Raw genomic sequence first — 26,701 nt, forward strand, 5'->3', positions numbered from 1 at the left:
ATGGTGGTGCCTCGTGGTGATGAAGCCCAGGAAGCTGGGAAAAGCAGGTGGGGGTTGGGAGGCACGTGGGGTTTGAGACACCTTATTAGGACTCCCCGTGAGATGTCAAGCAGATAGATCTATGAGTTCGGAGCTCAGGGGCAAAGTCTGGGCTGAGATATAAATTTGGAAGTCATCAGCATACAGATGATATTTAAAGTCTGCAACAGTTCACCAACCCCCCCCCCCTTCCCTAACTTAATCATTCCTAGGACGGCACATTTTCAAAAGATCGGGGACCAGGAGAGCCTGTTATCCCCACGCCAGCCCTTGCAAATATGCCTTCTTGATCTTGGCCATGAAAACATAATCATTGGGCTTTAAAAATCACAGTCGGGAAAGTTCAAGCAAGTATGTGAAGTCACAGAATTTATTATTCAAAATATCCCTATGCTGTGGATCTTTCCAGCTCCCTGGAGACAGAAGTTTCCTGGACGCTCCCCTTGCCGCATTTTTATTCCTCCATTTGGGTGCCTCTCGTTCCCTCCTCAAGGCTTCATGGAGGCAGGCAGCCCTTGCTCCAGAGGCATCGAGCGCCCCGGCAGGAAGCAGCTGAGGGGGACTGTCCCACCTGCCACCGCGGGGACGGGGACCGCAGGGCCTGAGGGGCGTCTTACCCCTGCCCTCTCGGAAGGGCACTGCCTTCCCTGGCCAGAGTGCTGGGTTTCGTCCTTTCTGGGGGGCACCAGGAGAGAGGTTGAAATTGGCCGGGAGACCAGCTCTTTCCTCGAGCGCCCCCCGCCATCCCAGCTGGAGGAGGCAGAGTCTAGCGAAGACACGTGGAGAAGCGGGAATGGTCTTGGTCAGGCAGCTCCTGGGCGGCAGCTGCTGGCAAGGGTGCAAATGGCTGGCAGTGGTGAGGGATCCACGTTCAGACAGCCGAATGCTTCCCCCTGCCGAGGTGCCGGGGAGGCTGGAGGGGCCCGGAGCCGGCAGGAGCAGGTGTCTCCAGGCCACCTCCTCTCCTCCTCTTCCCTCCTTCCTGCCCCACGCCCTGAGCCTCTCGGAGTGGTGTTTTGGAAATATTTCCCGGCGCTTCAGCAATATCCTGCACTCTCTTCCCTTTCCCCCGGGAGCGGCTGTCCGTGCGGGGAAGGTACTTGCTCCCAATCCAGCTAAATTGTTATTGACTTGTGTTCTCTGCGTTCCACAAACATTTCACTCAGCCGTCACCAGCGAGGCCAGGAATCCCTGCTAGGGCTAACGGGGAAACCAGCTGTGCCGGGCCATTTCTCCTGCTCTTCCTCATCGATCACAGAATTAAACTGACAGAAGGAGAATTTCAGAGCGACTTGGGAGGGGAAGGGGCCGGGCCCGGATTGGACGGGGTTTCGGGGACCTGGGGACCAGAGTGCTGGAAAGAGGGGCGGGAGGAGGGTGGGCTTCCCTCCAGGGTTGTGGCTGGTGGCAGGGGGCAGCCGATTTTGCTTCTGAGTTGTCGGTTGGCCCAGGCCAGAGAAACCCACGAAAAGCAAGACAGACGGGGAGGTTTTTGTTCCCGCGTCGTGGCCACAAGTGAGACTAGCGGGGTTCTGTAGACAGAGAAGAGAGAGACCATAAATCAGAGGCTGCGCAGGTGAGCTATCAACTGAGCTCAGCTGCAGATCTTTATTTTGCCTATAAATTTTTTTTTTTTTTAAATGAATGGCCACTATTTTGCTATCAGAAGATTTGACCTGAAAAATCAAGATTCTGGCTTCTGGAGAAATCAGTTCTGACCACCCTGGTGCTACGGGCCCATAGGGCATCTGGGCCGAGTTGCCACAGTCCACGGCCCACCCTATCGTCTCCCCTCCCGTGCCTGCCTGGCCGCTTGAGGCCCACACACGTCCATATCCAGTGCAGACTTCCTTCCAGCTTGGCCCCTGAGGACACATCCTCCCCTTCCAGTCTCTACTCCCAGCCCAGGGCTGTACCAAGAGGAGGGGGACAGGAGGCTCGTGCCCATCAAGCCACTACTAGAAACGGAAAGATCCCTCCAGGCCCGAGGCAGGGGAGTGGGAGATGCCTTCCAGCTGTTCTGCCTCCTTTTCCTTTCTTTGTTCCACTGCAGTGAGTCACCTTCACCTGGCCACTCCTCGTCCTCCCCAGCCTGTACCCGCCTCTCCAGCATCTGTAACTAATGCAAACACATGCAGGACGGAGCCTGAAAGCCCCAGGGCTTAGTCCGGCCCCACAGCCCTGCGACGGGCTAAATCCACGATAATCCAGGCCCTGTGGATGGGGAGCTTCTGGGCCAGCTGCGTGGAACACACAGAGCGAGGGCCACCTTCAAGGCCGCACGCCGCCTCCTGCTTCCCAGCGAGGCGGAGCCCTTAGCACTGTGGTGACTCCTAAGGGCAGTGATCCGCAGTCTCAGGAGCCAGCGCCCACCCCCAGGCCATTCACATCAGAACCTCTGGGGGGCAGTCCCGGCCTCAGTAGTTTCTCGATTATTCTGTCGGGCAGCTGGGGATGAAGACCGCCGCTGTAGGTGGGTGGGGGCTCTGTTCATGCCTTTTCTGTTGAGAGCTCTTTCCGGGGCGGGGGGGGCATGCTAGTACCTCCACGGCAGAGCGGGCCACTGAGCCACGGGACCCTAGGCATCACCGGTGGGACTGGGGAAGTGTGGTCAGGTGACTTCCTTAGAACCACTGCTCACCCGCAGCCTGTGGGGTTCCTCCCAGTGCACACCCAGCCCGCCGCTCAGAGCCAGCAGGTGCCTGGGACACGGAGGCCCAGGGAATACAGCGGTCCCCCTCTGCTTCTCAGCTCACCCTCAGCTGCCTGGGCCCTGCCCACCCTGGGGCCCCGACACGGCCACCATGGCTGGCCGTTCAGAATATCCTTCGGAGTTTTTTTTTAAAGATTTTATTTATTTATTCGGCAGAGAGAGACACAGAGAGAGAGGGAACCAAGCAGGGGGAGTGGGAGAGGGAGAAGCAGGCTTCCCGTGGAGCAGGGAGCCCGACGCGGGGCTCGATCCCAGGACCCCGGGATCATGACCCGAGCCGAAGGCAGACGCTTAACGACTGAGCCCCCCAGGCGCCCCGTCCCTCGGAGTTTTTTCCATGGCTGTGGCCCCAACCCCAGGCCTGGCAGGTAGCAGGTGCTTACGTTCAGGTGTGTTCATGGGCCCACGGTGGCCGGTCAGCCAGTTTCCGGAGAAACTAGAAATAGAGACTCTTGTGTAGCATCTCCCCTTTGTTTGCATATTAGTAACTAGCTTTTTAAATCTTAAATCATGTCGGCAAATTCAAACGCTCTATCTCGGGCCTGTCACGTGCGAGGCTTCCTTCGGTCACCTGTAGCCATGGTGTCCTGGTGTGGGCTCCCCAGGGGCAGATCCTAAGACGTGGAGTTGGCTACCAAGCAGATCACCTAGGAGGTGAGCCCAGGAAGCGCATGAGGAGTGGGGAGGAAACGAGGGGACCAGTCCACCGGGGGTCTCAGGGAGCAGGCCCCACCATAGGCAGCTGGTGCTCAGCCCACCGGGGCCCTCCAAGCTCTGTGTGGCACACACCTCAGAGCTGTCCCCCGGGAGTCGAGGGGGCTGGGACGTGTGTCCACCAACTCCCCATCAACACACCTCCCTCGGGGAGGGTTTCGCGGGGGCTCACGTCCCCAACACTTCCAGCCGGCCCCGGGCCAGGGCCACGCATACCCCCGTGGCCAGAGACAGCCACTGACGTGTCCAGAGCCACGCGCTAGTGATGCAGGCGGCCACCAGGATGGGGCACCCACAGTGGCTCCAGCACCGGCCCAGGGCTACTATTTCTGCCCCCAGTGTGAAGAAAGGGGGTGACCTGCCCGCAGGTCAGAATCCAGCAGCAGCATCCGTCACCAAGCCTAAGATGGGCCAGCCTTCACTGAGCGGTCACTGCGCACCTGGCGCTGCTAGAAAGACTGGAGTACGTTTACCCTCCCGGAGCCCCAGGTGCCGTCCGAGCGGGCTACCGTTCAGTAAGTGCAGGGGCGCAGCACAGAGACGCGAGGCTCCTTGCCCCAGGCGGCCCAGCCCTGAGCAGCGGGCCCCGATCCTGGCAGCCTGCCGCCAGCGTCCCCTGGCTGCCCACTCTGCTCCTCTCGGGGCCCTTTCAGGATTCCCTCGTCCCCCGCTCTGCTCGCCCTCCTGGCGGCCCCCCGCCCACCGCTCGCGCCTTTCTGTCCGCCTGCCTGTGCCTTCCACACGGGGCGACAGCGCCAGGCGGGGCCGGGAGAGAGACGCGGGCTGGCATTCTGTCAAGGAATTAATTGAAAAATAAAATCATTAGATGGGAACTCCAGAAATGCAAAATGGTGGTTGGAGGAGCGGGGGGTGGGGAGGGGGGCAGGACTGGGGGGTTGTTGGGGGACGGCTGGGTTTTTTGTCAAGTTAATTTCTCGGGTATTGATGTTTGGTGACATTCACTTGTTGTTTATCTTCGGGTGCAGCTGTAATGCTGAAAGAAAATGCACAGCTTGTTTCGTTTATTTATTTTACACCTTTCTCCGGTTCTGCATTATGTTTGTTTGGTGAAAACCCACTGAGGCTTTTGATGTCGGAGAAGTGGGATTTCAGCAGCTGCTTCCCGCAAGCAGGGTGCTCCGCGCACAGGCAGGGCCGGCGGGCGGTGCTGGGTGTCGTGCGGTGGGCACTCGGGCCCGACGCGTCCCCTGGGGGCGGGGGTTGGGGGCCGGACCCGAGCCAGATGCCCCAGGCCCACGAGAGCAGTCACAGCTCCCGAGTGCCGAGCCCTTAGCTTGCCGGGCTCCGTGCACAGACTCGCTGATGCTCACGGCTGCCCTGGGAGACGGGTCCTGGTCTCATCTCCCAGGTACAGACAAGGAAACCGACACCCAGGGAGCTGAAGTGACTTGTCCAAGGTCACTGAGCCATTAGGCGGCAGAGCTGGGACGTCAGATTGTCTGACCTGCAAGACCATGGAGTTAGCTAGTCACTGACCTGCTTCCTACACCGCTCGCCCCGCAGGGGTCAGTGGATCCCCCCGTTTTCCAACCTGGGGTGGGGAATGGGTACCGTACCTTCTTCCGCCTTTACAAACCAAACGTTTTCATTCATTTACCCAATAGCTATTCGTTGACCACCTACTATGTACTGGCCGTCCTATGACAGTCCCCGCCCTGTTGGCACCCACTGCCTCCCCAACCCCCGCCCGAGGGCGCGCAGCTGGGGAAGTGCCAAAGCCAAGTGTGTGTGATCCTAAGGCCAGACGTGGTGACCGTGCACCTATCTCAGTGTCAGGCTCCTGTGCGGCCTTGGCCGTGCCCTCCGCCCCGAGTCGGGGCCCCTGAGAGACGGCGCCTGGCACAACCCAGACAGCATGTGCGGCCTGCAAACAGGACAACTGAGGCCGAACCCCGGGGCGGCCTTGTGGTAGCTGGGGGCCTTGGGGGGCTGCGCTTCGCCCTGCACCTCCATCTCCCCAGCTGTGAAGTGGGGGTGATGACACCCCTTCCTGCAGGGGGTTCCTGAGACTCAGCCGAGGCACTGCCTGTATGTCCCTCTGCCGGCTGCATCCCCCTCCCTCTGGGCCTCAGTTTCCCCAGCCAGATGACCCCTCGGGTGCCTCCCAACCCTGCCCCTGTTTGTTGTATTGCAATAGCCCACCACCTGTCCGTTGCCCCAGGGCCTCCTGTAGGATTGGCCCCGCTGCCTGTCCCGGGAGGGGGAGCTGAGGCTCGGAGGGGCGGAGGTCCCGCCGCCACCAGGGAGGGGAAGCATAGGATTGGAGCCCAGCTCTGGGTGGCATGGGTTCTCTCGTTCTGCCACGCTGTGTCGCCGGATGTTTGGCTCTTAAGTGATTGTCAAGTGGCCACAGAGGAGGAGTGTCTGGTACCCAGTGACTCAGAGGAAAGGCGGGCGGGCGGCCGAGGACAGGGCCGGCATCCCAGGCACAGGCATGGACGAACTGGTTCACAAGTCTTTAGGACAGCGAGGCCTGCTCCCAGGCAGGCTGAGCATGGCTGGCGGCCGCGGGGCCGCGGGGCCGAGTTGAGAGGTGCCCGCTGGTTCAGAGGGTGGGAGATGCCGTGAAGACATGAGCGCAGCCGCCTGCCGGTAGTGAGACGAGCACAGCGGCGTGAGAGGGCCGGAGCTGGGCGTCAGCTGGGTCGTGGCCACGTTTACATTGTCACCTCCTCCCAGGAAGCCGCCCTGACAGCCCACATGGAGCTAATGCTGCCCTGGGTTGTGGTTCTGGCTCCTTCTCCATCTCCCCTCACTGGCCTGTCCCACTCACTGCCAGGCCCGGCCCAGAGCAGGCACTGCCCAGTCTCTGCTGTGAGCGGACGAAAACGTGAACGGAGGTGGTTAAAGTCTGCTTTTGGTCCGGCGCCTGCTTCTGTGTGTCCTTCAGCAACCTGAGCTCTTCAGTCTCATCTGTCCCTGCCATCCGTCCATTCGGCCAACAAGTACTCTCTGAGCATCTGCTGTGTGCCGCGTGCTGTTCTAGGCGTCGGGGGTGCGGGCCTTGACCGTGCAGACAGACGCCCCTTCCTCCTGGAGCCGGCATCCCAGTGGGGGAGGCCAACAGTAAGCCGCGCAGTAAAACACAGGGGTGGATGCTGCAGAGGAGCACGGACAGGGAAGGAGGGCAGGCGCGCTGGGGGGCCTTGTGGTTTTAAACAAGGAGATCAGGGAGACCTCCCTGAAAAGGTGAGGCCCCCGCATGGCTCCCGGGGAAGGAGCACTCCAGGCAGAGGGAACAGCAGATGCGAGGCCCGGAGGTGGGAGAGATGGGGGCCAGCAACCAGGAAAGGACCCTGGGTGGCAGTCACTGCGTGCACGCGTGTCTGTGTGCGTGCATGTCTGTGTGCATGCGTGTCCGTGTGCATGCATGCCTGCAGGGGTGAGTGTAACCGGAAGCTCAGAGGTGACGGGCCCCCCCTGCGTGGCCTGGCGGCCGTCCTGACGGCTTCGGCTTCTCCCCAGGTGAGACAGCACCACGGAGGCGGAGACAAAGGAGCCACAGGTGCTGATCCCCTGGGTGCCCCTCGAGAGTGGACTCTGGGACGGAGGGCGGAGTAGGCTTCCGATGTCCTGCAGGCCAGAGATACCCCAGACTTGGGGTGGAGGTCCGAGGCGGAGGTGGGCGGGAGCAGAACTGGCTGAGAGCTTGAGCCCCAGGAGGCGTAGGCAGAAACCGGCCCCCCTGCCAGTGCCTCAGAGCGGTCAGGCGGCGGGGAAGACGAGAGACGCTCTGAAGGTCAAGGCCACGGCTCCACCGCCCGGCCCAGGAGCTCGCACCCCCATTGTTAGTAACTAGGAGGGGGCGTCCGTGACGGGCTCACAGGCCCTATTTTGCTGCTCTTCTATTTCCCGGCTCCCGTTACCTGCCCACAAATTCAATTTCCAGAGGCCATTGTGCACCTCCAAAGCCTGGCAATTGTAAGGAAACCAAGAGCGTTGAGGAAGCAGCGAGGAGAGGAGGCGTGTGTCTGAGCCAGGGGCTACCGCCCCTACCCCCCAGCCCGTCCTGTCCCCTCTTCCTTTCCATGACTAACAATGATGGATACAGGCCTGCAGGCTCCGGCGGGCGGCGGGGGGAGCGGGCAGCCTCCCACAGCTTCCCCAGCCTCTCTGCGTCCCCGCCTTCCCGCTCCATTCACTTCTCCCCTCATCGGGCACACATTAGTGAGCACCCACTAGGTGCCAGGCCGTGTGCGGAGGCAGGGGACACGGCAGTGAATGGGACAGCTCCATTCCCAAACGAAGAAGTGCCACGATAGCAGGTTGGGGGGGGGCGTCTGAGGAGGGGGCGCAGGAGCTGGGGCTCAAACACAGGGGATGGGCCCTGTAGGTGCAGAGGTCTCACAGTTGGAGGGGCCAGCTCAAGTCATGCCACTAGAGGACTCAGGATTCCCTCGCCCTGCCTTGCAAAGCCATAGGAGCTTGAGACCCCAAGCGATAGCACCTGTTCTAGAAGGTTTGCTCAGGCTGCTGTGTGGAGACTGGACCCAGCTATGTGGGGGTGGCAGGAACAGGGATTCGGGTGAAAGTGCCTGGATCAGGCCGGTAGCCGTGCAGAAGATGAGACAGAGTCAGTGCCCCGGTCACCTTGGGAGGAACATGGTGAAGAAACAGGTTCAGAGAGGCCAAGTCACTAGCCCAGGACCTTCTCCAAGAGGCCCAGGATTCTGCATGTCTGGGCCAGGGGCCAGGCTGGGCTCTGGAGAGACCCACGTGAGACACATGCCCTCGGGAGCCCCCGGCCTAGTGGGGAGTTGAGACAAAGGATCACAGGGCTGTTTGTCCCCCTGGAAGACTTCACGGAGGAGGTGTTGTTTGAGGACAGGATGGGGACGGCCAGGCCTGAGCCCAGCCTCCCCCTGCCACATCCCTCCCGGGAAGGCCAAGGGGACCAGCTCACCTTCTCCTGCCCCCCTCTGTCTCCCTGGCACTCCCTAGCCAGCACCGGAGACTCCCATGAGACGGGAGACTGTGGCTTTGGCGTTGCTTCGGTTTAAATCCTGCCTCCAGCACTTCTAGCTAAGTAACCTTAGACTTAACGCTGTTTGCGGCTCAGCTCCCTCCCCTGTAAGAGGCAATCATCATACATACCTGCAGGATTGGTGAGAGGAGTAGGGCTGTAGCACATAGTAGGTCCTCAGTAGTGTTTGGAGCCCAGAGGGACTATGTGTGCTGAGCCCAATGTGCGTTCTTTCTGGTCATGCTGTGTGTCTGCACCCCCTTCCCCTCTCCTCACAGAGAACTCCTCTGCATCCTTCAAAGTCCAAGTCAAATAGCCCCTCCTCTCCAGAGCCACCTTGTATTGTTCTTCCCTCCGTGCCTGCCCTGGAATCTCGGAGCATGATTTCACCCAACATTTATTGAGCACCTGCTGTATCAGCCGCCTACTATACCATTAAGAGTCTGCAACCTCTAGGAAAGCCGCAGAAGCTTCTACTTGTTTCCCCAGTGATTGCCCTCCCTTGACCCATCCTCTCTGAAGGTGTTACGCTCCCTGCAAGGCAGGCAGAGATCATCAACCTCTGAGCTGCCGGGAGAGGCCTTCCTCACTCCCTTCCTAAACGGAGCCGTTTCCTCTGCGGGTGGAAGCCGGGGAGGGGGTGGCAGGCCGAGCCGGAGAGGCAGCCCCTGGTGAAGCTGGAGACTGACTGTCCGTGTTTCTCTCTCCTCTCTTGTGTTTTCTCTTCCGCGTTGGCTTCTGGTCCCTCGTGCCCCCTCCTCTGGCTCGCTCTCCTCCCTCCCGGTGCCTTGTTTCCTCTCTCGCCTCCCCGCCCTCCATTTTGCTCATCCCGGTCCCTCTCCCTTCCTGCCATTTCTCTCTTCCCGCCTCCCACCCCTCTCGGCTGTTCTTTCCTCCTCTCTTGCCATCTGGGCTCCCACAGAGCCCCCGAAGAAAAAGCGGTCTGTGGTGTTGGACGAGATCCTGGAGCATCTGGAAGACAGTGAAAACGACAGTGAGGAGCAAACCCTTCAGCTGCGAGCTGGCACCGAGAGGGTACGTGGCTCCAGGGCCCTGGGGACTGGGGACAGCCGCTCCGGCTTCTGTGCTCCCGCCATGTGGGCTGGGAAGGGGGGCGGGGAGCGCCGTTTTTGGGGTGCAGGTGGGAGTGCAGGCGCCCCCACCCTGCCCCAGCCTGAGTTCAGAGGGGACAGTGTCCCGGGTGACACGTTCCAGCAGTCCCCACGCATCTGCTCTGTGCCCGGCACCCAAGGGCCAGGGGGCAGGCAAGACTCAGCCACGTTAGGAAGTCTCTCATGGCCACACCAGGACCTGGAAGCCGCAAGAACAAACTGCGTCCCCCCCAGCCTGGCTGTCCGCTGCTCCCACACGGGAGACAGGGCCCCACCTTGCTGGTCGGCAGGTCGGGGCACAGAGGGACTCGGGGGCTCGCTCCTGCACAGCTGGGCTGTCGGGGCAGGAAGCCCCCTCTCCACCCCACACAGGCTGGGGGCCCCGGCCCAGTCACCTAATCTCCCTGGGCCCAGTGTCTGCCTCGCAAACTGTTCCCATCGTGTACGGTTTTAGTGAGAAAAACACGCGGCGTTAATCCATGAAATACCCCAGCTGCGGTGGAAGACCGGCTCAGAAGCTTCTGTTCTTGCCCTCCCCTACAGGGCTGCTAGCTGGAGTTCCCACCTACGGCCATCTGCGGGAGTGCTCACAGCTGGGGACCTGGCCTCTGTCCTGCCCCAGGGGGCTTTGAGCCCTGGTTTGACCACCAGGGGCTGACCCCAGGGCTGGGGAAGCCACCAAGCCGCTCACGAAGCCCAGATGCCAGCCGGTTGAGCCTAAGATGCGTCTCTGATGGCGGGTATCCCCTACTCATGGGTGGAGGACTCTGAAATGCATCCCAGCCCCGTCGAAAAACTTATCCCACGCTTGGGGCGCCCAAGTGCACACACCTACTCCAGCCTGCAAATACAGCCTCCCCCTGGGGGAGGGCCAGGAGGCAGGCTGGTGGGGAGGAAGGAGCCGCTCAATCCTCTGACCTGGGTCTGAATCCCAGCCTCACCGTTCCCAGCTGTGCAGCCTCAGACCAGTGAGGTCCGCTCTGACCCTCAGCTCCTCTTCCTGTCCAGTGGGGGTGGTATTGTGCCTTCCTGATGTGTGTCTACCTCAGTCAATCCAAGTACAGCCCAGAGGAAATGCCCATCAGCACTTCTGTTTACTTCTTAATTTGGCACCTCTGGCTGGGGCTCCAGGTGAGAGTCCGGGAACCTTCTGACTTTGCATAGAACTTGGTCTGTGCGTTTTGGAGGAAGGAGGTTCCAGTCTTCATCCAGTTTGCAGAGTGGCCTGGAACCCAAGCAAAGTTCCACGGCGCCGGTAGCTGTGTGAGGCTCAGCACACTCCCCACTTCCCACGGGGCAGGCGCTTCCTAGTCAGTCCTGCCTCCTCCCTGGGAAGGAACAGAGGCAAAAGGCCAAACCCAGAGTGGCTCGCTCCCCGGCTTCTGCAGGCTGTGCCCACAGACATCAGGTGTGAGCACCGCGTGTAGGTGGGGGCTATACGGTGGGGTCAGTGTCAAACCTCACCCCGGCCAGCCCCTCAGGTGACCAGGTCCCCCAGTTGCCGTGGGTCTTGGGTGTGACTGGGGCCCCCCACCCCATTCTTCCCCACCGCTCATCCTGTTCAGGGGCCCGTGGGTCTTTTTGGTTGAACACGCAGTCCGTATCCACATTGCCACACCCGCCAGAGCCAGGCCGATGGTGGGGGTGTAGTCACCCCACTGGAGGTCATCAGACTCGTGAGCCTGGTACACAAGGGGGCCTCATTGGCACCCACTTAACTGACTCGGACGACAGTACTAAAACATTCCCAGGGCAGGATCCGCCAACTCCTCCAGCCTGGTATTGGGTGCCAAGCACAAGCTCTCCAGCCTGGGAGACCGGGTCCCCTTCCCTCCTTCCTGCCCCACCTGGCCTCTCTGCCCCCCACCCTGGGGGCTCACTGTCTGGAGATCTTAGGGTGCCCCATCACCCCCCCTTCATTCCACCAAGGACGTCCATGGGGTATGCCACCCTCATCTCTCTTCCCCTAACCAAGGAGCACTGCATTCTCCACAAGCAGCCAGAGGGATCCAGCTGGATCTGTGCACCGGATTATGGAAGTCATAGCTTAAAACCCTTCAGGGTCCCCCACACACTTGGAATTAAGTCACGCTCCTCACCCAGTAAGAAGGCCCTGCCACTCGTCCCTCCCTGACTTTGTGCTGGCCTTTCCAGTGCACTCCCACCCCAGGGCCTTTGCACTTGCTCTTCCCTCTGCCTGGGACCCCCTTCCCCCACATCTTTCCTGACTCTTTTTTTTTTAATCTCTCCTTTGAGATCTTAGTTTAAATTCTTGTTCCTCACTCAGAGACAGTCCCTTACCACTTTATCAGAAGTAGCTACATTCTGCTCCTCTCCCGTGCCCAGACCTGCACCCACACCCCTGTCTTAGACGTCCCTACCCCTGTTCCTTTCAGTCACAGCACTTAGTGCAGGGAGTGCCCCAAGCCCTGTCCCTTCCCCTTTGAAAATGACTGCCACCTTGAATGGCCAGGAGGTACTCACACAATCGTAATTCTATATAGGAACCGCCACTGTTGTGATGATTCTGGAAGGAGGTAAAGCACGGCTAGGTAATGGTCAGGTGAAGCTAGGTAAAGTACACGGGCGCAGAGGAGGGATTCCGCCTCTCCTCCCGGGAGGAAGGGGAGCTGCCTGGAAGCTGCAGAGGGGAGCTTGCGGGGAGGAGTTAGAAGTGACAATAGGGGGCACCTGGGGGGCTCAGTCCTTAAGCATCTGCGTTCGTTCGGCTCAGGTCATGATCTCAGAGTCCTGGAATCGAGCCCCACATCGGGCTCCCTGCTCAGCGGGGAATCTGCCTCTCCCTCTGACCCTCCCCCCGCCACTGTGCTCACTTGTGCGCACATGCTCTCTCTCTCTCTCTCTCTCTCTCTCTCTCTAGCAAAAAATAAAGTCTTTAAAAAAAGAAGTGACACTAGAACTTAAGTCGATCTAGGAAAACTGTGAGGAATAAACCATGGGGTTAGGTGAGCATCCTCATGCACGTGTAGACTCAGCCATTTCTCACAGGAGTCTGTGGGCCCCGGGTGGTCAGGGGGAGCTAGGAAGAGGTGCTGGCGGCTGGACAGGGCCGGGGGGGACGGCAGGGCCAGAGGGGGCACCTGAGCTGACAAGGCTGTGGGGCTGGCCGTTTGCAGAGGCCGGAGCTGGAACCCCGCCCCCCCGTGTGCCCTACGGCCATACACACACGCACGCGCACACACACACACACGAACGCCGGCTCTGATTCTCGGGGCACTATCGGGCATCTGGGGGCTGGTGGAGGAGAGAAGCCAGGGCATTCCTCCCCTTCCCTGGGTCCCGTGCCGGGTCCCACCAAGGGTCCAGCCCTGGACTCTGGTAACACCGCTGCCTCCCCGAGAGCCTCCAGTTGGGGGGCATCGTCACCCCCTGGCCTCCGGCTCTGCCTGAAATCCCCTGGCCTCTGGCTCTGCCTGAAATCCCCTCTCTGGAACTGCCCGACAGGCACAGTGAGGAGAGGGGGAGCTGCGGGGGCCTGCCTGCAGGGAGGCAGGGAGGAGGCCCGGACGGAAGCAAGGTGGGAGGCCAGGAGTTTGGTTGGTCTGTGCACACGGGGCTCTAGAAGGCTGAGCAGACGGAGACCCCGGGGAACTGCAGAAGCTTGGCGGTCTATGGGGGCAGCCATGGGCGTGAATCCCGAGGAACCCTGAAGGGTAGGAAGGACATGGGGCCGGCCTCAGGGAAGGAGGAGAGGCCACCGAGGCCCCTGGGCCTGGCTGGGGGAAGGTCCTGTACAGACAGCCCAGGGTGAGGAGGGTCCTGGCTCCTGCCTGCAGGTGGAGGACGGGGGATTAGTCAGGGGGTCTCACAGAGCTCAGTGAGAGTGGGGTGTACTGCAGCTGGAGGGGTGGGCAGAACCCACGGGCCCTGGTTCCAGGAAGACTTGGGGGGGGGTGGGAATCTCGGCCGCACCACCCACTGCTTGTGCAACCTGCACCCAGGGTCTCAGCGTCTCCTGCCTCAATTTCCATATTTTTAAAATGGGTACGAGAAGAATTTTGGCCTGGTAGGATTTTTTTGAAAATTAAATGAAAGATCATGGGTGGGAAGCATTTAGCAGACTATGGCAAGCCTAGGGGATACTAAATCGTGGCTATCATGATCGTTGCCACCATTTAACGAAGAGGAAAGCGTGGGGCATTACACCTGCGGATGCCCCAGGAAGTCAGAGCCCGGCGTGCGCACAGCAGGCCTGCTGGGCCCACCTCAGAGAAATGGGGCAGGATGGGGAGTCCCCGCATCCAGGAGGGTGGCCTGGAGAGGGTGCCCTCTGCCCACAAGCCCCAAAGCAGGCTGAGCGGGGACATCGTTCAGCTGGTCATTTCGTGCACAAAGCCAGACCGAAGATGAGCTGACGGTTGCCAGGGAGCGTTTGGGAAACAACTGAGACCTTCCCCAGGCCCTGGTATGGCTGGGTCTCTTCCCAACACTGCAGTCCGGGGGGGTCACCCACAGGCAGGGGTGCCCCTGTCATGGTAGAATCGTCTGTTCTGAGAGCCGAGCTCCAGCCCCTGGGTCAGCACTTGTAGACCAGGCCCCAGACTTCGTTATGTGAGGAAGGGCTCTTGCCAGCGCCCAGGCGGCCGGGAGCCCTGGCCACAGGCAGCAGCCACCATCAGCACATGGAGCAGGAAGGGGCGTCCGCAAGGCCAGCCCCTCATCCTCAGCCCGTGTATTCATTCATCAAACACTAGCAGGGCGCCGGGGGATTCGAGGCCAGAAACTAGATCCACATGTGGGTCCATGTCCTGGGCTTGAAGACCCACATGGCCGGCCAAGACAATTTCTAGTGGCCCTCGCCCGCCTGTTTTCCCTCCTTCTCTTTTGCTGCCTCCTCGGCTTGCTTTTTTCGTCTTTTGTGGCCGGGCCGGCTCGCAGCCCCTGTCTGTGCTCTGCAGCATCTAGGAAAGGATTAGTGCAAGCCAAGCATGCAAGCTTTGGTGAACAGAGCCGAGTTTGGTTTCAACATCTAATTCAATTTGTTCTGCCGAGATTGAAATATGAAATGGTTGCCAGTCAAACGTTCAAAGGATGGGGAAGGGAGAGTGAACGCCTGCTGAAATTTAAATTTTAATGAAAATGACTTTAACCCTTTGGTGCATGCACCTTGCAGAAATAGAGCACATTCTCCCCTCCTGCGGAAGGTCCCCCCTCCCCGCTTCTCTTTTGCAGAGCTTCCCTAAGACTATGTAGCGCTTTTTTTTTTTTTCCGGAAATATTGTTAATAAAAGATTAACGGAATACTTGCCTCATAAGACACTCCCATATTTACCCCAGCCGTCGAATTGGGCACCTTCCCAGCAATGACCAGACCCCCTCTCCCCCCAGAAGCTCTGGCCACACCCAAACTCCTGCTCGGCACCTGTCCCAGGTGTAAATGGTCATCTGTGTCGCGGTTTCCCATCTGTGCCCCCCGCCCCCCACCCCACCAGAGCGTAATCCTGGGAGGGCAGGAGCCATCCCCTGCCTGGCAATATTTGATGGACTGAACGTGCCCCACTTTGACCTCCCAGCAGCTGTGGGAGGTGGGTTTATGGGATGTGTGGAAACGGAGGCAGGCAGCATCCCCCCAGGTGACACCATGCAGGGGGCTGGCACGGGGACTCGTGCCCAGCTTCACGTCGCCGGAAGCCCGAGCTCCCAACCTGGCGGTCCCCTGCTTCTCCAGGGTGAGCGAGAGCCTGGGCCTGAGCAGGGTGGTTGGCCACACTGTCCTCTCTTCACCCCTGTGCAGGGGGCTGTGTCACTGGCCCCGGGTTACAGGCGAGTTTGGGGCTCGGGAGGGAAGGCTTCGCATGTGCTGGGTCTGGATCCCTAACTCGGGGCAGCTTGAACGAAAGGCACCCTGTCTTTTTTTTCCCCTGATTAGACTTTTCCTGTTCGGCACCTACTTGCCATGAACTGCTGATGGGCTTTGCCCCGGGGCGGGCCGGGGTGTTTGATATCATCAAATGGCATCAACCCCGGGCACGTGCTGTGGCTCACGCCAGGCGTTGACCTGCCCACCTAGGGCTCCAGGGCAGAGGGTGGGGGTGATGGGAGGGCCCCAACACTCCCTCGAGGACCATCGGCTCCCAAGGGCTGAGCTCTTGGCTTCATCCCCGGGACCTCATAGAGCCGCAGCGCCGACGCGGTTTGAACCTAAAACACCTTGGTGTGTGCGGCCAACATATCCGTGGAGGCTGCTGTGCACGAGGCTGGGCCGTGGGAACCGGGGAGCAGGAGTGACCCCAGCAGACGACACTCCTGGTCCCGACCAGCTGATGGCAGAAGGTGGGGAGACAGCCAGCCCGCGGGTAGCTCCTGCTATAGGACCACTGAGGCTGTCGAGTGTACGGGGTGTCTAGAGGGGCCGAGGGAGGGCCCCCTGAGGGGATGGCATGTGAGCAGAGCCCGGGGAGAGCAGCGACGTGAGTGCAGAGGCCACTGCAGTAATCTGGGGGCCGGGGGTGGTGGAGGTGACTGGCAGCCAGGTCCTAGACGTGTGGAAGGTGGAGCCCATGGGACGGACGGAGTTCCAGCTCTGAGGTTTGCAAAGGCAGGGTTGACCCCATGGTTTGGGGCTTGTGCAATGGGAAGAAAGAAGTGAGCCTGTGCTGGAGCTGGCCTGGGGGACGCCAGGAGTTGGGGTATAAATGTGCATTGTGTTGGAGATGACCATAAGTCGTCAGGTGGAGATGAAGAGCTTCAAGTTCACCAGAGAGGGCTGGGCCAAAGGCATAATGGGAAATCATGTGCTTTTCTGTTAAGAAATCTAAGAAGCAGGGCGCCTGGATGGCTCAGTCGATGAAGCATCTGCCTTCGGCTCAGGTCATGATCCTGGGGTCCTGGGATCCAGCCCCACATTGGGCTCCCTGCTCAGCGGGGAGTCTGCTTCTCCCTCTCCCTCTGCCCGTTCCCCCTGCTTGTGCTTGAGCTCCCTCTCTGTCTCTGTCAAATAAATAAATAGAATCTTCAAAAAAAAAAGAAATCTAAGAAGCAATGTGGGGGACTCAGAGCGCCACGTAGGCAGAGCCAGTAAATCGTAGCTCAAAGCTCAGAACTTTCAAGTTCATTTTTAAGCCACCCCTAGACAGTTCCAAACTCTCTTGGCCACGGGGCCCCCTTTTCCAAACAAAAGCTTTATGCAGAACCCCAACATAGAAAACAACAGAACTGCTCTGTTCAAAATCAGGGTGTGAGGCCTGGCCCCCCCACATATTCATCCTCCACCTCAACACCCCAGGGTTTGAAGACCCAAGGTAACGTGTAAACGTGATTCACAAAGCATGGTGTGCAGGCTTCAGGGGTCACGAGAAGATTTTAGACAGCCCAGGGGCAAACTTGTAATGTATGAGTTTATTTTCACATGCATGTTGCAAATACAAATGCACAGCTAGCTCATCAAACCTACGATGTCACCAAACATACTCATACACAAAAAAGTGTATGAGTATAAAGGAAATTATTAGACCGTGAATATAGTAAAATGGAAGGGGTGAAGAAGAGCCATGAATGTTCTAAACCAGGGCTTGGCAAACTGCAGCCCGGGGGCCAGATCCAGCCACTGCCTGTCTGTGTAAAGTTTTATTGGCACACGGCCACGCCCACTGGTTTACATACGGTGCGTGCTGGTTTCCTGCTGCGGCAGCAGACTTGAATAATTGCAAGAGAGACTGTACCGCCTGCCAAGCCTGTAATACTTACCATCTGACCCTTCACATCAAGTTTGCTGAGTCCCAATCTAAAGCAAGCCTCTGTGATTTTACAGCTCAGAAAGCTCGCCCCAGACGGGGCCAGTGGTTTCTACAAGGTCACACCATACAGAACTCCCCATTCGGAGCATAGCCTGAGTCAGGCTCTCTGGGCTCAAATCCCGACTCTGCCCCTTACCCGCAGCATGACCTTGAGCCAGCTCCTTGACCTCTCTGTGCCTCGGTGGCCTCATCTATGAACTGAGAGCATCAGCAGTCCCAACTCACCAGAGTTCTAAGGATTAAATGAGGGCGAGACCGGTGCCCGCCACTTGGTGAACACCGTACAAGCCATCGCTGCTGGTAGAGCAACATAAAGATGTGTCCCCCAGGTCTGCGCCATCACCCGCCACCCAGGAGACCCAGTGCTCCAGCACAAGACCCGAGCCCAGGGCCTTCTGGCTGAGCGGCCCAATAAAAGGGGCCCTGCAATCTAATTAGAGCATCGCCAGAAGCCAGGGCTGAGTCCCCTCCAGCTTCCTTAATAAACCCCACTTCCCCTTAATTGCAGCTTTCATGAAAACGATCCACTGGGGCCTCAGCGCCCCATCCTTGGGAACTGTCAGGAGCCCTCGCCTCTCCTGGTCCCCAGAAAGATTCCAGGCGATCATACCGCTGCCGCCTCATAGGTCCACGTGTCACCCTGCAGTTGACGAAGCACTTGAAGTCGCAAGCTCAGTGGCATGTCGGCTGAGCCCCAAGGCAGAGACTGTCACTCTCATTGCACAAGTGGGAAACCGAGGCTTGGGGAAGTGAAGCAGTGCGTAGTCCGGAAGGTGCTAGACGAAGGCAGGTGTGTGCCATGCCACTGCAGGGTGGACTGGGCCATCTTCTCCTTCCCCTGGGCCCCGTGGGAGAAGGACGGAAGCTGCTGAGTGCCGACAGACAGCCCTGCTTCCGTTCGTGGTTCGCACAGGACCTGGGGCTGTGGCTTGGGTCCAGAGCCCTCAACCCTCTCCAGTTTCGGGAGGCAAGAGAGGGAGGGTGGGGACAGCCAGCAGCCTCTGGCACCGATGTCCGGGCTCTTCCTGGGGCATTTTCCACCTGATTTCCACCCTCTGAGCTGACTTGAGTTCTTGACCCCACAGGAGCACCCTTCAAAGGTCCAAAATGTGCCTCCCTGGATTCTTAACCCAAGAAAAGTTTAAAGCCTACTGTCTTAGACCTGGTGAAAAACCCCGGAGACACGTGGGTCTGGCTTCCACGTGAAGACATGTTCAGTGCTGCCCCAATGGCCACAGTAAGCCACGTGGCAGAGCCTGCGGTCGTGGAGGGAGGGGACTGCCAAGAGGCAGAGGTGCAGTGGGGGGGGCGGGGATCAGGGCTTGGATGCAGTCCCTCCCCTACACACCTCTTAAACGTGCCTTGCAGCCACCCCCTCCTTGGGCACCACCTGCTGTCTAGATTAGGGGGATGGCCTCCCTCTCCCTTGTCCCCCCACCCCAGCCCATCCCTCCGGCCACCTCCTGCTCGCCTGTCCCCGCCAGCCACCTCAGACTCGGGTGTTCTTCCTTGGGTCCTCCCCCCGCTTGTCACTGCTCCGGCACTGCCCACGACTGCAAGCCCTTTGAGGGCAGGGCCCGGGTCTTGTGCCCTACCCACCAGGGGAGGCAGCCACCAAGTATTCGCAGGAATCCAGGTCGTCCCTGGTCTGGCCTCTTGAGAAACAGGACAGAGAGTCTTCATTGCCAAAACCAGGGAAATCCTAGCCAGGCAAGAGAGACTTCCCCAGTTGCCTTCTCGCTTCAAGAGCGTTCATGCTGTCAAGGGACCTAGAGGGCACTCGCCAAGCCCCGGGGTGTGAGTGGACCATCGAGTTAATTCCCTCCTATGGGGAGTTTCTGTGCACTTTGTCTTCCCTGCACTGTCTGGTCTGTCCTGCTGGATCATAACAGCTAGGTGGGCCCTGGAACTGCCTGGGGGCCACCCACAGATGCCCTCCCCGCTCTCGGTGGGCCTGTGTCCCCTGGCTCGGCCTGCTCAGCTTGGCCTGGAAACAGCTCTCAGCCTTCCTTCAAAAGATGCCCCGGGGTCCCTGGGAGCCTGATCTGGTCTATTCTGGCCCTCAAGACTCTGTCCAAACCCCATTTTCTCTGGGAACTGTTTGGGAGTAGCCTCATTTCTCTGCATTCTGCTGGCTCCTCTGTCCTCCCCGGGCCTCCCACCCTGACTCTGTAGCCCCAAATCAGGATGACAGCACCGCCCTGCCTCTCCACCCAGCTGGTGCGGCCACGGTTCTGGGGGCTGCTGAAAAGCAGGTCCCCCTTGGTCTTGCTCGGAGGAGCCCAGGCTTGGACTTTCTCGTGTGCAAAAAGCCGTCCCAGCTCCGGGCTCTCTCCTCTGCTCAGCCAGGTGGTGATGTCCATGGAGCACTGGCCGCGTCCATCCAGGCAGCCGCCACTCTGCAAAGCGGTTTGCAGAATGATGGAGGAGGAGTGCTGTCAGCATTTTTACTTTCTCCAAGTTGCCCGTCAAGTATTTACTTTTACCGTGTCTTGCCTGGGAGCCTTGGCTTCGGGAACGAAAGCCGCCAGACCCTCCAGATGAGAGTACTTCCCAGAAACCCAAGCCCTTGGGGGTGAGAGGTCAAGGGCCCAGAAGCGCAGGCTTGAGAATCACCCAGCCTAGATTCTGCTTCCCGGGTCTCGAATCTCTGCATCTGCTTCCTCTGAAAATAGGAGAAAAGGCCATCCCTCCTGGGGGCTTTCCGAGGCCCCCAGGAGGTGGGTGCTGAGCCACAGCCCAGGGCCTGGTCCGTGGGGAGCACTTCTGCTCATCCCACTGAGTCTTACAGAATGCTGCCCTGCACCGGGCCCCCAGCGCCAGAAATGAGATCGTGGACTGTGGTCCTCTGCAGCGTGTGTGCGGGGACAGTGTGGTGGCCGTGAGAATAGTGTCGGGGGTCTTGTGCAGATGGGGGTGCTGGGAAGGCGGCTCTGAGAAGTGACGTCCCAGCTGCAGGGGGAGAGGGAGGGGGCCAAGCAGAGGGGAAGCGGAGAGGGGGTACAGGCCCGTGCAAAGCTGCAGCGCCGGGGCCTGGGAGCCGAGTCTGGTTGCCGGTCCCTTTCCATCCGAGCCCCTGGCATCTGCGTCTGTCATCGCCCATCCAGACTGGAAGGCCCCACTGGCACCTTCCGGTCCCGGCCACCGCTGGGGGTGGACCAGTGTCAGCCAGAGGCGGCTCCCAGGGCCCCCCGCCCCCCGCCGTCCCCAGCTGGGGGCCACCGCAGTGTGTCAGGGCTGCTTCGGTCCCCACATCCCCCAAGGCAGAGAGTCATGTGACAGCTGTCTGAGGTTTCAGATGGATCCACTCATGAATATCAATCAGGCCTAGTAATTCACAGTAAGTGGGATCCAGATTGACTAATAAGGAAGGCTTTCACCCCAAACTGGGTCCAGGAAAGGAGAGTGGCGGTGGCGTGCGGCGGCAGGCAGGTGCGGGCACGATGTGACTGGAACTGCAAAGCCCAACACAGACAGCGTGGGGAGCAGGGCTCATGGGCGAGAGCCGGCACCCCCCGGGGAAGTGGGGAGCAGGCTCCGGGGAAGGCTGCAGTGAGTGGAAGGAGGGGGAGAGGTGGGGAGAGGCGAGGCCGCCTTTCGGGGATGCTGGTGCCCACCCGCATCTGGCCGGCATCGAGGGTCCGGGGGGCGGTCCCCGGCAGGTGCCTGTCCTTCCCTCTGGGAGCCGGGCGGCATCCCTCTCCCGGCACTCCTGACCACATCCACGGAGAGCCGCACCCGGGGGGGCCAGGGTGGAGCCCAGGCCCGTTCTGAGCACTCGCCGTGGGTGCCGTGGGTGCTGAGCTCCTCCGTCCACCCCACAGCCTGAGGTCAGGTGATCAGGATTAAGGACAGCCCCCTGGGAACAGGCCAGACTCGGGGGGAGATCCAGCTCTGCTCTTACAAGCCCTGTGGCCTTGGGACCGAGTCCCCTGTGCTGTCTGTGCTTCAGTCTCCTCGAGGTGGGACGAGAACACCCACCTTGGAGGATTCACTGGGCTGCGGCGGCATCCGTGGGCTGAAAGGGATGCATGAAGCCCCTGGCGCACCAAGGGCATGGAGTGAGGGTCACCTTCCTCCCTCGGCCCCCCCCCCATTCCTGCGTTTATCCACTGTCCTGATACGTGACCATCGTCATCACTGCCCTAACCACCGATGACTCAGTTAACCCACCACCCCAGGAGATGGGCGCCGTTTCCCCCATCCTGACCTGCAGTGAGGAAGCGGCAACTCTGAGAGGTTAGGTGCCTTGCCCAAGACCACACAGCTCTGGGGTGGAGTCGGGGCTGGTGTGTGGTCTGCACTCCGGGCTGTACCACTCGGCCCACCTGGCCACCAGAGCCCGTCCCTTTCCCTCACGCACCAGGGGGAGCTGGTTGGGGTCTGCCCCCCGCATCCTTGCCTTTCCCGGGGCGCCGCCGTCGTGCCACGTGGCCAGGACCCTCGTGGCCAGGACGAGCGGCGTCCGCCTTCCCAGCCCATCCGCACAGTGGGTGCGGGAGCAACACCAGGCCCCCGACTCCCAGCAGGGGCGGCCATTCTGTCTCCAGAGGCAAAGGCAGTTCCCTCGGGGACTGTGGTCGACCTGGAGTGGGCCCCCCCTTTAGAAGCCCTGGCAGGCTTGCAGACACCTCTTGGCCAGGTTCTCGGGGCTGGGCTCGGAGTCCTAATGGCTTGGCCATCTTTCTTTGAGAGTTCAGTTCTAGGCCCTGGGGATTCCATGATACGATGAAGTCGAAGGATCAATTACTGAATCCTCACTTCAGGCCAGGGGCCCGTGCGCACTATTTCCCTCCGCTCTTTGGCAGTTCAGGAAACAGAGGCTCAGGACTGTGCTGGGGATCCCCCCCCCCCAGAGTCGCCCAGCTCAGAAGAAAGAGGCCGTCATGGTGTTCTGCCCAGACTCCCTGACTCTGATCCCCGAGGCCCATGCTTTTGTTCCTTCCAAGGAACAGTGACTAGCACCTTCCCGGGGCCCTGGGGTCCCTGGGGAGGAGCGCAGACCCAGCCCCTGCCCTGCAGAGCCCACGGGCCGGACGGGGAGCAGACAGAAGACGGACATGGTGTCTGTTCTGGGAGCAGAGGAGGCTCCTGGCTCTGAGGGGACGCGGGGACGTGTCTGCATGGTCGTGCGCGTGGAAGGATGCGGAGGCCGCGGGCACATGCGGCTCCTGGTCACTGGGAGCTTGGCGTAGCCTTCAGAAGCCCGTGTGCCCGGCACAAGCCGCTGCCTCTGCTCACCCTCAGTGGCCAGGACCCATCCCCAGTGTCCTCCAGGCACCGTCCCCACCACACCGGCTCTTTTTCTGATGACAAACGGGTAGTTTAAAAGCCACGGCCTCTGTGACCCAGGGAGGTGAGGAGGTCACCTGCCTCCATCGCAAACAAGCCTGCCTCCGTCCACACCGTATATGTAACATCCTGTCAGGCAGAGAGAGGGGCTGGAACTCGGAGCCAGGTGAGGGGCCCTGGACGTGGAGGGGGGCGCCTTCCCGCGGGCTCGGGGATGCCACTGACCAGGTCTGGTCACTGGGTTCTGAGATGGCGCTCACCAGGGGCCTCCGTGAGGCGCCTAGCGCATAGTAAGTGCTCAGCAAATAACAGCCACGGTGGTGGTGGGTACTGTTACTCGCAGAGCTAGTCGTGGTCTCATCGATTCTCCAGCAGATGCGGGGTCAGTGCCACACGCCCCCGTCTGAACTGCAGAGCCGGGCGACGTTCTCGAGGGGCCGTGGGGAATAGATGGGCCGCCGTGCCTCCGAGATGTAGGGGGGCCCTGCGTGGGTGCAGTGGGGGCCGCGGGTGCTGGCCCCCCAGTCCCAGGGCATCGGCCTCCCTGTGCGCCCGGGGCACGGTGAGTGTCGGCCAGCACATCCCACCGCTGCCCGTGAAACACGGCGAGTTTCTCATTTTCCCCTTGAGCAGTTTCACCTGCAGCGAAGGCTCGCTGGCTGGAGACCCAGGCCCGGGGAGGGAGGCGGGTGAGGGGGCTGAGTACACCCAACACCGCGCCCTTCCCCCACCACCAACAAATAACCAGAAAGCTCGAGGGAGAGGGTGATTTATAAATACTAGCGCCGGCCCCTCCGCAGACCCAGTGTGTGTCTTCACCAAATACATAACGATGCCCAGCATTTAGATTCGCTTTGGACATTTGCACACTGGGCAGCAAACTGTCCGAAGACACCTTGTTCCAGCAGCTCCTTACCTTTGAACGCAGAGATGTGCCTTCAGTTCATCCCGCTAAAGGGAGGGCCCGCCTCCGAAGGCTTTTGCTCTTTGGGATACTCTTGCATGGCCCGTCGGAGCATGATCATCTTTCATTTATAGGGGCTGTGTGAGTTAGAAAGGCTTCCGTGGAGGACCTCCCTGGGGCCAGATTCTCGAGTCTAAAGCCCGTCCATAACTGTGAGAGTGGGGTTCATATGCCCGTTTTCTAGATGCAGAAGCTGAGGCTCAGAGAGGTGTGGTGGCTTGCCCGCCGTGACAGTCTGGAAACAGCAGAGTGAGGCTTCAGGGCCCAGAGTCTGTCTGACTGCAAAGACAGTGCTCTCCACAGAAAATACCCTGAAGGATGGGGGCATCGAGAGAGAGAGAGAGAGAAAGAGAGTGGTTCCCTCCGTGCCCATCCTCTTGGGAACGTGTCCAGTCTGGGCTCCAGGCGGTCACTAGGCCGCCAGGCCGCTCACTTACACTCAGCCCGGGGCAGGGGGAATGAGACCGTTGGGCAAGTGTAGGCCCGGCCCCATAGGCAGGTCCAGGGGCCGCACACAGCACTTCCGTGGGCTTCCTCTTCCGCGACGACTCCGGGGCAGATCTGACCAGAGGCCCGCCAGGCTGGGCTGCACCGAGTCCTGCCTCACGGGGCCTCAAAGCGTCCAAGGCTGCAGGAGCTAAGCCCCCCGCCCCATACCCCTGTCCACTTTTGTCCCTCCGTCTCCAGCCTCGTGATGATTCCCGTAACAGAGTCATCCTCTGTTGCACATCCTCTGCCCCTTGTTTTCTCCTCAGACGTGACCTCACCCGGCAGGACCCTCCCACTGCATACACAGTAGTGTCCCCGACACACTTCATCCCCCTGACTCTTGTTTCATTTTCTTCTGAGCATTTACCACACTCTGACATACTTGCTATCAGTGTGTTTATCGCCTGTTCCTCCTGCCTCCCCCAGCTAGAAAGTTCCACGAGGGCAGACGTGTTATTGGTCACTGCTGAGGCCTCAGAGCCCGGCACAGCTCTGGGGGCAAGGGGCAGGTCGACCCAGAGCCAGTAACAATGTCGGCTCAGTAGAGAGCACCCTCCTTCGGTCAGAATGACCCTTCGAGGCGAGCCTTCTTATCCCCCTTTCACAGAGGAGAACACTGAGGGCCCCCCTGCCCCAGCACAGAGAGCCCCCATTGTGCCCTCGTGGCTCTGGCCGCAGGACACTTTCTCCTCCTTGAAGGAGGGACATCCAGCTAACTCCTGGCAAGCCCGCTGCTTTGGAGAAGGGAAAAGGGGAGTAAAATCAAACAGGACCCTGGACGCTTGGGGCGGCCGGCGCGTCTTCAAGCCCCAGGCGGGGCAGCAGCCACTGTGTGTGCCCGGGGGGCGGCGGGCCGGGGGTCTGGGAGTCTGGGGCTTTGCTGGCAGCCGGCCGGCTGAGGGCTCGTCTCGCCTTAGTTAGAATGCAGCCGTTAGATCCTGGCTGCTCTCTGATGGCTGCAAGTGATTGACACTTACAAATTACCCAGCCGAAAGTGTCGAGTCTTTGACCCCTGAGTAACATCTTTGGCAAGCCTGAGATTTGCCAGCATTTTGTCATCTAATTACTACAAATCCCTTGAAAATTCACTGGCTGGTGAATTTTTAATGCGGGGCAATTTCAATGTGATGCATTGCCCAGATGGGTTCTTGCATTTCCCTCGCTCTCCCTCTCTTTCCTCTCCTCTCCCTCTCTCTCCGTCTCCATCCCTCTTCACTTTAACTTTAATAATAACCTCACAAACTTTTGGATGAGCTGCGGCAGGAGTCCCACCCCGCGCGTCTGGGCGGAGCCGCTGGAGGGTGTCCCTCTGACCGGTTGCATGGTCTGTTCTTTGGAAATGTGCACCCAGGCCAGGCTCCAGGTGGCAAGTGGGTCTGCCTTCTTCCCTCCCCCCCCCCAGACTTCCCCGCCCAGCAGCCCAGGCAGCACCACAGCCTCCTTCACGATGCACCTTGCGAGGCAAGGGGTGGCTTTCCCTGGGCAGGAGGGCCGGTGGCCGTTTGCAAGGTTGGTTACTTTCAGGCTCAGTCTTGGGCAAAGCAAGTGTTTCATAATATTATTATTATTATTATTATTATTATTATTATTATTTTAATCTCATTCTTTAGATCCTTGGCTGATGGCGCTCACCAGGGCCGGGGAGAGACGGCTTCCTTTTTCGGAGCAGAGGAGAGACTGCACCTTCCACTCTGCATCCCTGGACAACCTCCAGCCTCCTCGGATGCCAGGAGGAAGCCGGCCTCTCTCTGTCGGAGCATCACAGCAACCTGCCCATGCCGTGGAATGAATCTGGAACGTCAGCCCCAGGCAACCAGCGCTTAGGACCTGACCCACCACGGGAACAAAACTATCTTCAAACCACGAGTGACAAGTGGCCCATGGGCGAGAAATCTGGCTCCTGTGCCTGCACGTCTTTCTTGTTATTCCTTTTCTTTCTTCACCTTTTATATGTATATTGGGTTCTTATTTCTAAACGCAAAAACAAGATGCCGTTTGAACTGCGTCCCCAGAACAGCCCCCTGTGTGGGTATTTAACTCGTTGACAACTCGGAGGGCGAGACCTGTGGCCGCAGCCATGTTCTGGCTGTTGACCTTGCAGAGATAAGCCCCTTCCCGCCACCTCCGCCCGCCCTCTCCAGCCCTCCTGCCTTCCCCCTATTCAGGCAAACGAGGTTTTGCTTTTCAGCCCCATTTCTGGTTACATATGTACATGGCTGATAAAATATTCCACTTCACCCCTTCTCCCCGTGGGACCTGCCGTCTTACGGGAAAAGGGTTTGTATGACAGTGACCGCGACAGCCCCCGTGTGTCGCCTGGAAACAGCAGTGGGGGCCGGGAAGCTCTCTCTGGCTTGTCTTTATTCAGATTCCCTCTCCTGGTTCTGAGAATGGCATCGCTGGAGAGAAGAGGCCTGGGCGTCCGCCGTGGGCTCTGGCCGAGGCCCAGGCGACTGCCCTCCTGTCCTGGACAGAGGAGATGCTATCCAGGTCCCCAGTGGGGGCTGCCCAGGCGGCCCCCATCCTGCATCCTCCACCCAGACGGCCCAGCTGCAGATGCTCAGCGCGGGAGTTCACCCACCCTGGGTGCCTCCGAAAGCTGGGGCCAGCGCTGCACTGGGGTGGGAAGAGGTCTCA

The 26,701-nt window shown here is 59.9% G+C and overlaps 1 protein-coding gene across 3 annotated transcripts in view; it reads left to right on the top strand.

The window, feature by feature from the left end:
* The window catches only part of RBM19 (RNA binding motif protein 19), a 134,418-nt gene extending 107,956 nt beyond the window's left edge, over positions 1–26,462 (top strand). For all 3 annotated transcript variants that reach the window (XM_021698549.1, XM_021698551.1, XM_021698550.1), the window contains 2 exons: positions 9,373–9,485; positions 25,675–26,462. In XM_021698549.1, the coding sequence (XP_021554224.1) occupies positions 9,373–9,485; positions 25,675–25,686 (125 nt within the window). In that variant the 3' untranslated portion in view covers positions 25,687–26,462. The remainder of the gene's footprint in view (positions 1–9,372; positions 9,486–25,674) is intronic.
* Positions 26,463–26,701: the final 239 nt, after the last annotated feature.

Source organism: Neomonachus schauinslandi, chromosome 14 (genome assembly GCF_002201575.2).
Source record: "Neomonachus schauinslandi chromosome 14, ASM220157v2, whole genome shotgun sequence".
In the NCBI taxonomy this organism is placed as follows: Eukaryota; Metazoa; Chordata; class Mammalia; order Carnivora; family Phocidae; genus Neomonachus; species Neomonachus schauinslandi.